Source organism: Bos indicus x Bos taurus, chromosome 28, assembly GCF_003369695.1.
Source record: "Bos indicus x Bos taurus breed Angus x Brahman F1 hybrid chromosome 28, Bos_hybrid_MaternalHap_v2.0, whole genome shotgun sequence".
Lineage (NCBI taxonomy): Eukaryota > Metazoa > Chordata > Mammalia > Artiodactyla > Bovidae > Bos > Bos indicus x Bos taurus.
Window position 1 is genome coordinate 35,191,063 of NC_040103.1, and position 16,647 is coordinate 35,207,709.

At 41.7% G+C, this 16,647-nt stretch overlaps 1 protein-coding gene and 1 long non-coding RNA gene across 3 annotated transcripts; one reads left to right on the plus strand and one right to left on the minus strand.

Annotated features, from left to right (window-relative positions):
- Window positions 1-951: 951 nt before the first annotated feature.
- Window positions 952-9,759, minus strand: TMEM254 (transmembrane protein 254). 2 transcript variants are annotated; one of them, XM_027530531.1, is made up of 4 exons: window positions 9,591-9,759; window positions 8,180-8,283; window positions 7,941-8,000; window positions 952-2,665 (listed from the first exon to the last, which is right to left on the minus strand). In XM_027530531.1, the coding sequence occupies exons 1-4, from the start codon at window positions 9,696-9,698 to the stop codon at window positions 2,545-2,547; spliced, it is 393 nt and encodes a 130-aa protein (XP_027386332.1). In that variant the 5' UTR covers window positions 9,699-9,759; the 3' UTR covers window positions 952-2,544. The 2 variants fall into 2 exon arrangements, with proteins under 2 accessions (XP_027386332.1, XP_027386333.1); XM_027530532.1 differs by lacking the exon at window positions 9,591-9,759 and adding an exon at window positions 9,232-9,426.
- Window positions 9,759-11,495, plus strand: LOC113885308. The gene is made up of 2 exons (XR_003509174.1): window positions 9,759-9,921; window positions 11,037-11,495. It is a non-coding gene; the product is annotated as an uncharacterized LOC113885308 (long non-coding RNA).
- Window positions 11,496-16,647: the final 5,152 nt, after the last annotated feature.

Sequence of the window (16,647 nt, forward strand, 5' to 3'; positions counted from 1 at the left end):
ACTGGAGTGGGTTGCCATTTCCTTCTCCAACACTCTCTTGTAGCATTCTGCATTTAAGAAAAAAGGTCACGGGCCGATAACTTCAGGGAGACAAGTCCTGGTTGTTGAAGGTCATCAGTTTTGTTTTTGTTCCTTCTATTGGTCCTTTCTTGTTCTTCCAAACTCTACTTGCTGTTGGTATTTCTGGGGTTTTAGTCTATTTGCCCTCCATGGTTGCTTCCAACATGCTTGGCCTTTTCTCATCCAAACTGCACATAGGTGTTTCTCCCATATAACCACTGTGACTGCAACACAAGTCCAAGATGTCTCTATGTTTATTGTTTGCTTCACAGACTTCTAAACTCCTGGGCTGTGGGAGAGGGAGGGGAGGAACATGAGATCCAGTTAGTCTGGCCTCTGTGTGTTACTTCACCCCATAGGATGGAGCTTATGGGTCCAAAAAATCAACGACCCACAGTTTGCTATGATGTGTTTTGCTCTAAGCCATGATAATACCCCAAATAAAATTACATGTTTTATACTTTCTGCCTTTAAAAACAGTATTCCGTTTACTTGCTGCATAGACTGTATCAAACGGAATGAAACGTAATAGAAACAAAAGGAGGCCAATCCTGCAATGAAAGGAGATGCTCATATCCACCCACGACTTGGTAGATGTGGAGGAGTTATGTGGACTATAGGCAGCTCTTGAAACATAAGCAAGGATCTTAGTTGTGGCATGTAGGATCTAGTTCCCTGACCAGGGATCGAACCTGGGCCCCCTGCATAGAGGAGGCCCATTGAGAGTGTAGAGTCTTAGACACTGGATGGCCAGGGAAATCCCCTGCATTTTGTTTTCAGTGGAAAAACAAACAAAACCCTGTTACAAATAGTTCCAGAATAGAGTCAGTTGGAGAAAGAGAAGTATCAAATGTGTGGGAGTGTATAAAAAACTGACATACCAGAAAAGCATTTAGTTGGAGATACAATTCACATTTTATTCAGTAATCTGCTATATTATCTTTGAAACCATTAATAACACCTCAATCACAAAAGAAGCAGTGGGAAAGACCCGGATTTTTGTGCAGAAGTCACTCTCCACCAAAAGCAATTCATAGTCTACCATCTTTCATGGCTGTGGTTTTACCAGGAGCCTCTTTTTAGTGGGAAGCAGGGAGAGGGATCTGTTTCTCACAAGTATTAGTTTGAAACAAATAACATGCTGTACTGTGTCATGGGAAAAAACTAAGGTCTAGTTCCTAGTGAGCCAACAAGCAAGGGGGGCCTTCAGGAAAGGAAGCTACAGTCTCCTAGAGGCCACAGCCAATAACCCTTCTGCCCCAGCCAGTTAGTAGTCATGAGATAGCCAGGTGAATGAGAGGTAGTCATTAGCTGGAGGACCATGAGCTAGACTCTCTAGAACAGGAACGGCTGAGTGAGTCAGAACGGGAAGGACACATCTACAGTCTGGAGAAAAGTAATTAAGAATAGGAAAGTGTGGAAAAGATACAGGTTTCCCACACTGAAGGAGACCCATAGAAAGATGGGAGTCAAGGGCAGTTCTGTGCTTTTCTCTGAGACAGGTGTACACTGTCCGGGCCCTGCAGTTTTCAGATAAAAACCGGAATGCTGCTGAACTAGTGCAATGTGAAATCAGAGTAAACACTGTGTGAGGTGATGGGACAGGTGTTAGGGTTAAAAACGAAGCTGTCTCAGCTGCCGTCCTGACCTGAAAGTGGCCGTCAGACCCGCACACTACAGAACACCGTGTCGGAGGCCCCGAGTGAAAGGAGACACCACTTCCGGCTGGGAGGGCAGGAGAGGCATTCTCCAATCCTTTATTCTGGATTCCTAGCATGTCCTCTGTGTCGCTGCTCAGCCCACCCCATTCCAGGCACTTGTTTGTCTTCCTTATCTTTCTCTGTAATGTGAAATGGAAGCCTGAGAGGAGAAGATCCTGCCTCACAGGTGTCTAATAACTGTGGGTGGAATTGATGTGCTGTGGAGCCCTCACTCTATTTTGGACTAAGTGGGGAGAAAAAAATTGGAGGAAAGGAGAGCTGATAAGATGGTGGTGGTAAGGATAAGGTGTTTTAATCAGAAGGTGTGAGCAAGGGTATATCAAACTTAGTATGTGGCTTAAAGCAGGTGACAGGGAGAATGTCAGTGCAACCAAGGACCACAGGAAGGTAGCTGGGAGCACTTTGCCAAATACGTTAGTCTGTGTAATTAGAAAGCTAAAATCTTTTTCTACTATCTACTTAACTTTAACTAGAGCTGATGAGGGAATCATGAATAACTAGAGGGCCTTAACTTTCTAGAAAGTAGGAAGATGAAGTAAACACAGCACCCCTCAAAAAAGATGAGGCTGAATATCAAAGTATAGAGAAGGCTTTTGAATGTCTTCTTTTCTCCCCCCAGGAACTTTATATGCTCTATTTTCTCTCTCTTTTTAATTCATTAATTAATTAAAAAATTTTTTTTAAACTGAAGTATAGTTGGTTAAAAATATTATATTAGTTTCAAGTGTACAATAAAGTGACAAGTTTTTTTTGGATATCTTCTTTAAGTTTGTTTTTGGTGTTTTGGTCTAAAAGCAATCAAGTAATAGAGAGATGCCAACCCAAAAAGGAACGTCTGTAGGAACCAGAGCAGTTGGGTCCAAGTATTCGTGATGCCTTTAGACCTAAAAAGAGAAAAGAGAAAAATCTGTCCACCAGAATCTTAGTGTTATGGTTTCACAGGAGGCATTTAAAAAAAAATGTATTACTTCTACCTACTTTCATTGCATTTATTTTGCACTTTCCTCCCACTTCTTAACTTGAATTGTTAGTTCATTTACTTTAGTTTTTCTTATGCATTTAGGAGGATACACTCCTCCCTGAGAAAGTCTGGCTACTGCCTAGGGGATGATATTATGAAACTATTTCTCACATGATTTGATGAACATATAGGGTTAAAAATCACTGGGATGGCTTCAAAGCAAGTGTTTTGAAGACAGATTAGATGTAAATCTTAGCTTGGGCTTCCCTGGTGGCTCAGTGCTGCCAGTGCAGGAGACCCAGGTTCTATCCCTGGGTTGAGAGGATCCCCTGAAGAAGGAAATGGAAACCCACTCCAGTATTCTTGCCTGGAAAATCCCCTGGACAGAGGAGCCTAGCGGGCTACCATCTGTGGAGTCACAAAAAGAGTAGGACATGATTTAGCAACTAGACAACAAAAAACAAATCCTAGCTTGGCCAACTACCAGCATGACCTTGGGCAAGACACTCACTCACTCTCAGTTTCCTCATCTGAAAAAACAGGAATAATAGTGTTTATCTCACCTTGAGATAAGTTACACAAAGTGGTTAGTAAAGGGCCTGGCACATGGAAATAATGAATACTGTTTATACATCCATTCAAACTAAACTGCTTAACACCAAGGTCAAAAGAAAATGGCCCAGTTCAAGTGACTGACTTGTGACAGTTTCATCTTTATATAAATAAGTCTCATATATATATATATTTTTAAATGTAAAAACAATATAATTTTCTATACTAACAGATTAAAGGAAAAAAAAATTGTATGATCATAAAAAATGCAGAAAAAGCATTTGATAAATTCAACATCCACTCTTAATACAAGTTCTTAGAAAACTTAGAGAACAGAACTTTAATCTGATAGAGAAGATCTATACAATATACAACTCTAGAAAAAACATGAGGCAGAGTGTTGAAAGTTTACAAGGCCAGGATGCCTACTATTACCACTTCAGGTTGACAATGAACTGGGTTACTGAGAGGGTAACAGGCAGAAAGGCCAGGGGTCTCCAAACAGAGGAAATAGGCTACAAGTGTCAGACATTTTTTATCTCTCTATTAAACGGTCAGGAAACAAACTACTAGTGTTATATTTTTCCCCCTTCTCCATACAAATTTAAAAAGAGGTTTCTCTTAAAATTCTGTGTTGCTGTGACCACACCTGGTTCCACCTAAACTTAACTTTTCTCAAACTTTGAGCTAACCAATGCGTTTTTCTGATGGAAATGTTTGTCTTAAGGTATGTTAATGAACTATGTATTTACCCTAGACTCTGTCTTTCTTTAAGTCGGTTCTGCTTAAGACTCAGAACTGATAGTTCACTCAGTCATGTACCGACTCTTTGCGACTCCGTGGACTGCTGCACGCCAGGCCTCCCTGTCCATCACCAACTCCCACAGTTTATTCAAACTCACGTCCATTGAGTCGGTGATGCCATCCAACTATCTCATCCTTGGTGGTCCCTTCTCCCCCTGCCTTCAATCTTTCCCAGCATCAGGGTCTTTTCAAATGAGTCAGTTCTTTGCATCAGGTGGCCAAAGTATTGGAGTTTCAGGTTCAACATCAGTCCTTCCAATGTATTCAGGACTGATTTCCTTTAGATGGACTGGCTGGATCTCCTTGCTGTAGAAGGGACTCTCAAGAGTCTTCTCCAACACCACAGTTCAAAAGCATCAATTCTTCAGCACTCAGCTTTCTTTATAGTCTCACATTTATACATGACTACTGGAAAAACCATAGCTTTGACTAGATGGACCTTTGTTGGCAAAGTAATGTCTCTGCTTTTTAATATGCTGTCTAGGTTGGTCATAGCTCTTCTTCCAAGGAGCAAGGGTCTTTTAATTTCATGGCTGCAATCACCATCTGCAGTGATTTTGGAGTCCCCCAAAATAAAGTCTTTCACTGTTTCCACTGGTTCCCCATCTATTTGCCATGAAGTGATGGGACCAGATGAAAAAGTGAGCTTAAAACTCAACATTCAGAAACCTAAGATCATGGCATCTGGTTCCATAACAGATAAGGGCTCAACAAACCTGTATGTTTTACTCATATATTGTTCTCCTAATCTATATTAATGAAACTATCTATATATTTACTTGGAAACCTGTCTTTCTTCAAGATTCATGTCAATCGTTTTATGGCCTGGGATGACTCACCTGGTGCCAATGTTATATCAAAATGCATGTTATGGGTGAGGGCCTGGTGCCACTGAATTTTGAGACATCTCCTTTCTCTAATTAACAGCTTGCTAATAGGTATATAACTTACTGCTAAAGGCTAGCAGGGGGGCACTCTTTCTGCCTCCTTCTGATGTCTATATCAGAAGCTTTCTCTCTTTTATACTTTAACAAAACTTTATTACACAAAAATAAAGCCTCTGAGCGAGCAAGGCTTATCACTGGCCCCAGATTGAATTCCTCTCCTCCGGAAGCCAAGAATCCCGGCATCTCTTCACTGTTCAGCAACAACCTTTCATTACTAGCTAGTGCAGTGAAGGAAACTTAAATAAAAGGTATATGGAGTTGAAAGAAAGAAATAAAACTGTCTATTTCTATAGGCAACCAGGTACCTAGAAAATGTAAAGGGATCTTTTAAATCATTAATGATGAATAATTAGATGAACAGATAAACTATTAGAACTAAAAAATGAATTTACCAAGGTCACTGTGTATGAGGTCAGTAGATAAGCATCAACTATATTCATAGATTCTACCACCAAACAATAAAAAGGTGAAATATATATCACAGTGGGCCAGGACATACAAGAAATTCATTCACACAGAATTATTTATAATAGTTTAGAAAAGCTCGAGGTGTAAAAGTCCATCAGAAGGAAGATTAGTTAAATACATTAGGACACATCTATATAATATTATGTACTAATGAAATGAATGAGTTCAATTTACAGGCATAGACATGGGAAAATAGGCATATATGACAACAGAAAAATTATAGAAGAGTTTGTGTCTATATGTATATATATATGGCAGCTATAAAGTCAAACATCCAGTCCAATCTAATGTCTAGTTAAATGGAATTCATCAATTCCTTTCTATTGTTGGACAGTGGAATTTGGGGTTGAGGGCTACAAATGTTCTGCATGTCTTCATGATTTTTTTTTAATTGGAGGAAAACTGCTTTATTCTGCCTTACAACAACACATTTAGTGATTCTTTCATTTAAATGTATTCATTCATTCATAAAAGGAATATTCATTCTGATTTACAGTGACCAATGATACATTGCAACATGTTACTCCATAAATAAATGATTTCAGGAACATGAGAACAGTGCTCTAACCTCTCTATGCCTGTTCTCCCACTTCCTCTCAAAGAACTGGAGAGCTGGATGTTCAATTTGAGTCTTTTTGTTTTCATTAGAGGCTTCATATGCCAATTGCAAAATAGGTGTCATGTACTCCAACACTGTAATTTGGAGGGCTGGACTGCACACCTCCAAGCTGAGCTGTCATTGAGAAGTGAAGAGGCTTTCAGAAAGAGGTACTGGTGCTGTGGCACCTCCTATCACAAGTCAGCCTGACAAGCAGCTTCAAAAGAACCATTGAGAGAGCCTGACCAGAGTCCCCTGTGACTTGTGGGAGGGTTAACATCTGACTCACAAGTTTAAATACCAGTAGAGCTGCCTGATAGGATACATGGCTGTGCAGGAAACAGCACACACCTACAGATTTATCCCAATGGAGGGATAAGGAAGCTGTCATTCTGAGCCTTACAGGTCTTGTGGAAGGGCACTGGTGTGCATGGGCTTAAAAGCAACCCTGCCCCAGAGGCCTAACTAAAGGGCAGAAGAAACCTAAATAAGAGGAAAACATCATCAACCCAAAGGGGAAACTGCAAATGATATGCTGACTAAGGTTGAAGGAACCATCAGGGGAACTGTGGAAGGGAGATCCCTGGTGATGAGCGGTTTCTCAAAAACCCACCAGGGACCCTTTGGAGAGAAAGAATCAACAATGGGTGTGTAACTGCCACATCACCCAGTTGCCTGATCACAAGGCAGATCATGCCCTGCTTCCTTTACATATACTTCCGACACCCCAAGGGAGAGTGAAGACGTCGATTACACCCTCTTCCCCATGGCGGCCTGCTGAGCCTTGGCTGAAGAACAGATGTACTGAATCTGATGAAAGTTCATAGTTTTAATAACTTTGTAACTTGACTGGACAACCTATGGACCTGCTTTAGATTTGATCCAGGGCTAGGGTGGGAGGCAGACAATAATCCACAGGGGACTGGAGAGAGGTAAAAAAATAAAGCTGCTTTATGCTCCTCTCCTAGAAAGTCCAGCTCATTTAATAAAACAGAAGGTGGAGTAACATATTTAAGTCAGTTAGCAGTTGTCTGGCATAGTGTGCACCCAAGAAATATTAATTATATTTATTATTAAAACATAATAAAGTATCTTATTTTCCACTTTTAGAAGTAGTACCACAAAAACAGAGGTGGTAATTAATCTTGAGCCAAAGAAAAAAAACTCAATTGTAAAGCAGTCTGGCATTACTATAACCATTTACTTTCTGTGTATGCTTACATAAAGTCCAAATGTAAACAGAAGCTTTTTGTAGTTTTCTCACATTTATTATTTACACTGGCATTTGCTGAGTAGGGCCTAGTCATAGGACTTTTAGCTTTCATTGCACCCCAGAATCATCTACAGAACTTGAAAAAAAATAACACATTCCTGTGCCTGAAGCAAGGCCTACCAGATTAGGATCTCTGGGTCTGGAAACCAGACAAGTGAATTTTAAGAAAGCTCTTCAGGTAATTCAGTTGCAAAACTAGGGGTTGAGAATCATTGGGCTAGGTCAGTACAGCTCTTTTTCAAATTAGAAGGCAACCTGCTAATCTTTCCTTCTAGTTGGGGCTACAGGGAGATTTTTGGAAAAAAAAGAAAAAAAATTTCTAAATTAAGTGACTAAATAATTGACTCATTAATATAAATGAAATGAATTCATTCATTAACTATTTACTGAGTACTCCCTCTGAGTACTGAGTGAGGCTCAGTATTAGGTGTGGGACTTCAACTCTACCCTGAGAGTGTTCTCAGCCTACAAGCGCATGAATTATTCAAATGTGGCTACTCTTCACTTATGTGAGATACCAAGTGAAAAGCAACAGAGATCTGTTAAAAACACTTACTTGCACAATACAATGGCATACAAGGACTCTCCCACGTGAATCATCCAGGCAAGCCAATACCTGAAACAGAAGTCAGCCTCGTTTAAGGTGATGGTCCTCTGCTGATGAGCTCTAACAGAAAAACCTCCAAAAGAAAAGTGCTTTCATATGAACGAACACCACTTTTAGAAGGCAACCATGGGCCTTCCAGGGAGACTGAAACTGTGGGGTCCACATCCCATTTCTGGAGCTCTACTTACCAAGCATGCACGAGGGTGTGATGATGCTTCAGCAAGTACTGAGTGAAGGGGCCCAGGGGTCCCAGGCTCTGATAAGGAATACTCTCAGGCCAGAAGATCACCCACTGAAAGAGAACCAGAGTGCTTTTAGATCACTTCAATGTATTTTTAACCAACGCTATGAAATAATCCTGATTCTGCAAGAACAAATAACAGACCAAAGCAACTCTGAACCAAGCCATACGGGCTTCAATTCTTGAATTCTATTTTCTTAAAGCCATTTCAGTGGAAGATTTCTGCTAAGGAAACTATGTGGTTATCAGATTTAGTACCCAGATTAGCTGACTTCTGTTCTTACTGAATTCCACAATGTAGTACTCCGCAACCCACCGTTTTGGGTATCTTCTTGTGGCTCAGCTGGTAAAGAATCCGCCTGCAATGCGGGAGACCTGGGTTCAATCCCTGGGTTGGGAAGATCCCCTGGAGAAGGGAAAGGCTACCCACTCCAGTATTCTGGCCTGGAGAATTCCATGGACTGTATAGTTCATGGGGTCGCAAAGACTCAGACACGACTGAGCAACTTTCACTTTCACTGTATTCTTTAAATGAATTCTGTCTCTCAAAAAAAAGTTGTTGCTTATCTCAGTAGAGATTGTCTTCTTGATTTTACATCTATGTCATAATATGCACATCCTCTTTATCCTTTCTTACCACTTAAATTCTACCCAACCTTTAGGTTTATCCCCATTTTCCAAGCAATTCCAACTGCCTCAGACATTCTGCTTTGGAAGCCCTATCTTGTCTTGGCAGGTTTAGAACTGTCAACTTGGCCTCTTTCTCCTCTAGCTCTACTCAGACCTGAACAAGTCCTACTAACCTTGGAGACGCAAAGGCAGGAACATTTCCAACCGAAAACCTGACAAGCCCACCGAACTTCAGCTTACGCCAATTACCTAGGCAACCGCCAGCCGCGCAAGCGCAAGACCTCCCTCCTTCCCCCTCCCCAGTGCCCCTGGCTCTACGGGAGCCCGGCGGGCCAAAACAGAAGCGCCGCGCCGTACTACACACCTTACCCCGAAATATCCCAGCACCAGGACCGTGACCAGCGAGGGCAGGGGTCTGGCTACACGGAAGTAGGAGGCAGCAGCCCCGCCACCCTCCGACTTCGCCACCATTTTGAAAGATCTAGTCACTTAGTCATGGGGTAGGGAGGGAAAGCGTGGGCAGCTGGTTTCTCAAGATCTCAACACAGGCGAAAGGCGTAGACAGACGAGTGCGCCTGCGTTTTCTTCCCGGGTCTAGTCCCCTGGCTCAGAGCGCCCGAGAGCCGCGATCGCGCCTGCGACCACTCCACGGCTCCAGGTGGAATCTTGCACCTCCAGGCAGCACTCCAGCCCCTCACCTCGCCTTCCTCGGGGCCCGCTGTCCTTACCGTGTAATAGCCAAAAGAGAGAATGATGATAGTAACCCAGAACAGACTACTCCTCTGGAAGTAAGCCTCATCTCCTCTTGCCTTCCCCATCGCTGCAGCGCACATCATGGGATGCCTGGCAGGCCACCGGCAGTTCAAAGGCAAGGCTGGGGCGGGACCACGGCAAAAGCTCCTCCCTTCTCTTCCCTAAAAGAGAAGAGTCTGTGGCCTTGAAACTTGGAAAGAGTCCCCATCCACTCTGGCCTGGTGGGCTGGTCATCATCTTGCAGGGGAGACCCCCCCACCTTCTCTGGGTTTCCGGAGCTTAAGATAATGGTGTTGAAATAGAATGGTGCGTTATGTTTCTGATAACTATAGGTCTGTTAGGTCTGTTTTTTTTTTTTTTAAACTTTTTATTTTGTATTGGGGTGTATATAGCTGAGTAACAATGCTGTGATACTTTCAAGTGTTCTCTAAGTCTGTGAATTTCATTCTGTTTTGTAAGTTCATTTGTATCATTTCTTTTTAGATTCCACATATAAGTGATGTCCAGTGATATTTCTCCCTCTTTGACTTACTTCACTCAGTATGGCAATCTGTAAGGCCATCCATGTTGCTGCACATGGCATTATTTCATTCTTTTTAATGACTCGGTGACATTCCACTGTATGTATGTACATCTTCATCCTTCCTCTGTCGATAGACATTTAGATTGCTTCCACGTCTTGGGTGTTGCAAATGGTGCTGCAGTGAACACTGGGGTGTGTGTATCCTTTTGGATCATGTTTTTCTCCAGATACATGCTGGAGTGGGACTGAATCATATGGTAGCTCTAGTTGTAGGTTTTTTCAAGGAACCTCCATACTGTTCGTCATAGTGGCTGTACCAATTTACATCCCCTCCAACATTGTGGGAGGATTCCCTTTTCTCTCCACCCTCACCAGCATTTATTGTTTGTGGATTTTTGATGATTGCCATTCTGGCTAGTGTGAGGTGATATCTCATTGTAGTTTTGATTTTCATTTCTCTAATAATTAATTAGCCATGTTGAACATTTTTTCATGTGCCTCTTGGCCAACTGTGTCTCTTATTTGGAGAAATGTCTATTTAGGTCTTCTGTCTGCTGTCTGTAAATTTTGGCTACTAATCCCCTGTTGGTCACATCATTTGCAAATATTTTCTCCCAATCTGTAGGTTGTCTTTTCATTTTGTTTATTGTTTCCTTTGTTATGCAGAAGTTTTTCAGTAGGTCGCATTTGTTTGTTTTTATTTCCGTTACTCTAGGAGATGGATTGAGAAAGATATTGCTGCAATTTGTGTCAGAGTGTTCTGCCTTTGTTTTCCTGTAGAAGTTTTATAGTGTCTGGTCTCACATTTAGGTCTTTAATCCATTTTGAGCTTATTTTTGTGTATGGTGTTCAAGAATGATCTGATTTTTTTTTTTTTTTTTTACATGTAACTGTCCAGGTTTCTCAGCACCATTTGTTGAAGAGACTGTCTTTCCAACGTTGCGTGGTCTTGCCTCTTTTGTTACCATAGGTGCATGGGTTTATTTGTGGGCTCTGTATCCTATTCATTATGGGGCTAATTTTTGAACTTAAGCTCTACTGTACTCTGTGGGAAATGTAAAAAGTTAATAATAAATGGAAACGACAATTAAATAGACTTGGGATGCTGACAGGGGGCACTCTCACACCTTGTGAGGCTGGCAGAGGCTGATAGGAAGACCAGTCTTCTTTCCTGGCAAGGACTCAGCCAAAGAAAACCCATGGATTCTGTTTTCTACAGCCTTCCCAACGTCCTTTTCTTCTTCAAAGTGTTCTTCCCTTTGGTCGGGTGGCGGGAGCTTGTGTTGTTCACATGATTGCAGACCCCAAATTGTAATTCTCTGCTGATCCTGGAATAAATCTCTTTCCTGGAGAAATACATGGCAGTCTAATTTGTTTTGGATCGACAGAAATAATGCCCTTCCTCTTCATTACTAAAGATGTATGGATCCATATGGCACAGCACTTATGAGCAATGTTGGTGGACAGATAGAAAGTGAAAGTGAGAAGGTAGCTTGCTGCTGCTGCTGCTGCTAAGTCACTTCAGTCGTGTCCGACTCTGTGTGACCCCATAGATGGCAGCCTACCAGGCTCCACCATCCCTGGGATTCTTCAGGCAAGAACACTGGAGTGGGTTGCCATTTCCTTCTCCAATGCATGAAAGTGAAAACGTGAAAGTGAAGTCTCTCAGTTGTGTCCGACTCTTAGCGACCCCATGGACTGCAGCCCACAAGGCTCCTCCATCCATGGGATTTTCCAGGCAAGAGTACTAGGGTGGGGTGCCATTGCCTTCTCCGGAAAAGGTAGCTTAGTTGTGTCCAACTCTTCGCAACCCCATGGAATTCTCTAGGCCAGAATCCTGGAATGGGTAGCTGTTCCCTAGAATCCTGGAGTGGATAGCTATTTCCTTCTCCAGGGGAATCTTCCCAAGCCAGGGACTGAACCCAGGTCTCCTGCATTGGAGGCGGATACTTCACCAGCTGAGTCACCAGGGAAGCCCAAGAATATTGGAGTGGGTAGCCTATCCCTTTTCCAGCAGATCTTCCTGACCCCTGAATCGAACTGGGGTCTCCTTCATTGCAGGCGAATTCTTTACTAGCTGAGCTACCAGGGAAACTGAGTTTAAGTCCTGGCTCTGCCATTAACATTTTGTGTAAGCTTGTTGTTCAGTCACTAAGTCGTGTACAACTCTTTGTGACCCTATAGACTGCAGTGAAGGAGGAAACAGACAGAACAGGCTCCATCTTGAAAGCAGGACTCCATCTTGGGCTGGACTATGGACTTTGAGCTATATGCCCAGATCTATGGAAATGGCATACCAACTGGAAAACCAGACCCCCGCCCCCCGCCCCCCGGCCGATGGAACAGCCCCAGAGCTTGTACCTAGACTCTCCGTCGCCTAAAGGAATACCCTAATTATCTGTGTAACTGAATAGAATCATAAATTCTATTATTATTATTAGGGTATGACCACAGGCCTATTGATAATTGTCCACTGTTAACTACCTAGGCTTAAGGCATATGAATCATGGGTTAACTTTGATTGTATCTTTCTTTTCCTTTGTTCAGGCTAGTTTCAGGGAATGTGGGGAGGTGGGTTTGGGCACGTACACTTAGGTTATATAAGGTTTTCACAAAAACTGGTCGAGGTCCTTGGCTAAGAGGAGACTCTGCCTTGGGCCTGCCGGTGTAATAAATTGCACTCCACTATCTGCATTGTCCTTCTGAGTGAGTTTGTTTCCTGAAATACGTGGCTACAACAGCAGCACTCCAGGCTTCCCTATCCTTCACTATCTCCTGGAATTTGCTCAGACTCATGTCCACTGAGGTGGCGATGCCATCCAACAATTTCATTCTCTGTTGCCCCCTTCTCCTCCTGCTCTCAGTCATTCCCAGCATCAGGGTCTTTTCCAAGCTGAGACTATTATCTAACCCATTTGTGCCTTAGTTTTTTTTATCTGTAAAGTAGGGACATATTGATTCCTACCTCAGAGATGTGGATGAATTAAATGTCAGACTTGTAATAAGAGCACTGTAAAACAATATGTTGCCCATCATCCAGCTGTACAAGGATCACTGCAGTTGCTGACCTAAAAGGAATTGAGGATGAAGAACAGGATGATCCACTTAGTGCTTTGAGGAAACAGGCAAAACAGGCCATTAGATAATTAGATATATTTCTGGGAAAAAGCCTTTGACTTTGTGGATCACAATAAACTGTGGAAAATTCTGAAAGAGATGGGAATACCAGACCACCTGACCTGCCTCTTGAGAAATCTGTATGCAGGTCAGGAAGCAACAGAACTGGACATGGAACAACAGACTGGTTCCAAATAGGAAAAGGAGTACGTCAAGGCTGTATATTGTCACCCTGCTTATTTAACTTATATGCAGAGTACATCATGAGAAACGCTGGGCTGGAAGAAGCACAAGCTGGAATCAAGATTTCAGGGAGAAATGTCAATAACCTCAGATATGCAGATGACACCACCCTCATGGCAGAAAGTGAAGAGGAACTAAAGAGCCTCTTGATGAAAGTGAAAGAGGAGAGTGAAAAAGTTGGCTTAAAGCTCAACATTCAGAAAACTAAGATCATGGCATCTGGTCCCATCACTTCATGGGAAATAGATGGGGAAACAGTGGCTGACTTTATTTTTTGGGGCTCCAAAATCACTGAAGATGGTGATTTCAGCCATGAAATTAAAAGACGCTTGCTCCTTTGAAGGAAAGTTATGACCAACCTAGAGAGCATATTAAAAAGCAGAGACATTACTTTGCCAAGAAAAGTCCGTCTAGTCAAGGCTATGGTTTTTCCAGTGGTCATGTATGGATGTGAGAGTTGGACTGTGAAGAAAGCTGAGCACCGAAGAATTGATGCTTTTGAACTGTGGTGTTGGAGAAGACTCTTGAGCGTCCCTTGGACTGCAAGGAGATCCAACCAGTCCGTCCTAAAGGAGATCAGTCCTAGGTGTTCATTGGAACGACTGATGCTGAGGCTGAAACTCCAATACTTTGGCCACCTCATGCGAAGAGTTGACTTATTGACCCTGATGCTGGGAGGGATTGGGGGCAGGAGGAGAAGGGGACGACAGAGGATGAGATGGCTGGATGGCATCACCGACTCGATGGACATTAGTTTTAGTAAACTCCGGGAGTTGGTGATGGACAAGGAAGCCTGGTGTGCTGCGATTCATGGGGTCACAAAGAGGTGGACACGACTGAGTGACTGAACTGAACTGAAAGCCTTTGACTATATGGATTACAACAGACTGTGGACAATTCAAGAGATGGAAATACCAGACTACCTTATCTGCCTCTTAAGACACCTGTATGCAGGTCAAGAAGCAATAGTTAGAACTGGACATGGAACAAAGGACTGGTTCAAGACTGGGAAAGGAGTACGTCAGGGCGGTGTATTGTTACCCTGCTTGTTTAACTTACATGCAGAGTACATCATGTGAAGTGCTGGGCTGGATGAATTGCAAGCTGGAATCAAAATTGCCCGGAGGGTATCAACAACCTCAGATATGCAGATGATACCACTCTAATGGCAGAAAGTGAGGAGGGACTAAAGAGCCTCTTGATCAGGGTGAAAGAAGACAGTGAAAAAGCTGGATTAAAACTCAACATTCAAAAAACTGACATCATGGGATCTGGTCCCATTACTTCATGGCAAATAGATGAGGGAAAGTGGAAACAGTGACAGATTTTATTTTCATGGGCTTCAAAATCACTGCAGATGTTACTGAAAGAGTTGTGTGGGTCCAGCTGCTTGCCACTCAAAAGCCAGTAGGCAGGCCAGGTTGGTGGAAGGGAAAGTTTATTTCAGATGCTGGCAGCTAGGGTGGGGAGGGAGATGGACATCATTTCCCCCTTTTAATTGTAACTCCTTTCATAGGAAGTATTGATAATCAATATATTTTTCAACGTCACCAGAGTGGCTCTTTTGTCTGCCTTGAGCCCATTGATGTCTCTTGTGCTAGGTTTCCTTTTTCTTTATCAGATATCATAAACAGGCTCAGAGGTATGTTAATAGAGAAATGTTTTATAGGCCATACATTTTATCATTTATATCTAATTGTCACACAAACATTGTACATGTGCTTTAAGCAGTAAACTTAAAGCCAGTAGTGCTACACATCATGAATGGTTATGCTGTGCGAGAACTTTACTGGACGGTTTTTCCATTCAGAACATTAGGGTCAAAAATATGATTAGAAACAAAGCAGTTACTTTCCATTAGAAGTCTTCCCTGTAGCTCAAAGGGTTAAGAGTTCTCCTGGAATGCAGGAGACTACGGTTCGATTCCTGGATCAGGAAGATCCTCTGGAGAAGGGAATGGCAATCCACTCCAGTATTCTTGCCTGGAAAATCCCATGGACAGAAGAGACTGGCGGGGTCCATGGGGTCGCAAAGAGTCGGACATGACTGAGCAACTACTACTACTAGAAGTCTCTATTACCAAAATCAGACCATTATTCCAGGAGGACTTTGTTTTCTTAACAGAGGGAAAAGTTTAGTCTTGTATCAGCTTGTTCTTAATAACAAATATATATATATACCTAATTAAATTTAGTCTAATTTTAATCTTGACAACATACAAAATTCTTTTCTTAAAGTTTCTTTTTTATAAACTTTTTATCATTTTCTGGATCCAAACAAATTTATCCTGTATTTCCCTATCCAGAAACAAACAACTACAGGGCAAATTTATTATTTTTTTTCTTTAACAAAAATATCTCCATTTTCCCCCCCCTATCTTCTCTTTGTCAACAACACATATCTTACTTATTTTACACACGGAGATGTTTTCCTTATCATTTTTAAATATTACAAGTTTTAACCTTTGAAACGAAATTAAGACACAAATGATTGAAATGGTATGCCAGTAGTATTTTTTGATTGGCAAGTTAAAGAACATATTTTACAACCTCTAAAAACATACGTTTTTTAATAGCATATTTTTTTTAGTGGTACAACATGTATGTTTAATAAACCCAAACATCTTTAGTTTCCCTCCTGGGGTCTTACAAGAGGACAAAAGAAGGTAAATTTAGATTTATTTGATTTGTAAACACTCATTTTAGCTTGAAGTTTTACAATTGACCCAAGGCTGGCGTTCCAGGCAAAGTGGAATGTGTTTGTATTTCAAGTACTTGATAAAAGTTAACTTTAAGCTTTTTCCTAGGCATATTTTTGTTTTTTCAGGATCTGAAAAAGTGTTTCATCAAGCTAGCTTTCTCTAACTGCATATGCAAAAGGAACTGTTTTTTAAAATTTCATGTTAACCAATTTTCAAACTTAATTCCAAACTTAACCAATTAAGTTTCATCTTAACCAATTTTCTCCAGAGTCTAAAGAATATTGTTGCTATACATTGTCCAAAAAAAAAGTGTCTTTTTCATTAGTTATGATTTCATAGCTAAATTTTTTTTTAATGACTTGAACCTAAACTTCCCATTTTACATAAGGCAACAAGAGTACCAATCATACAAATGGAATACCCATTCACACACCAAACAGATCTGTCA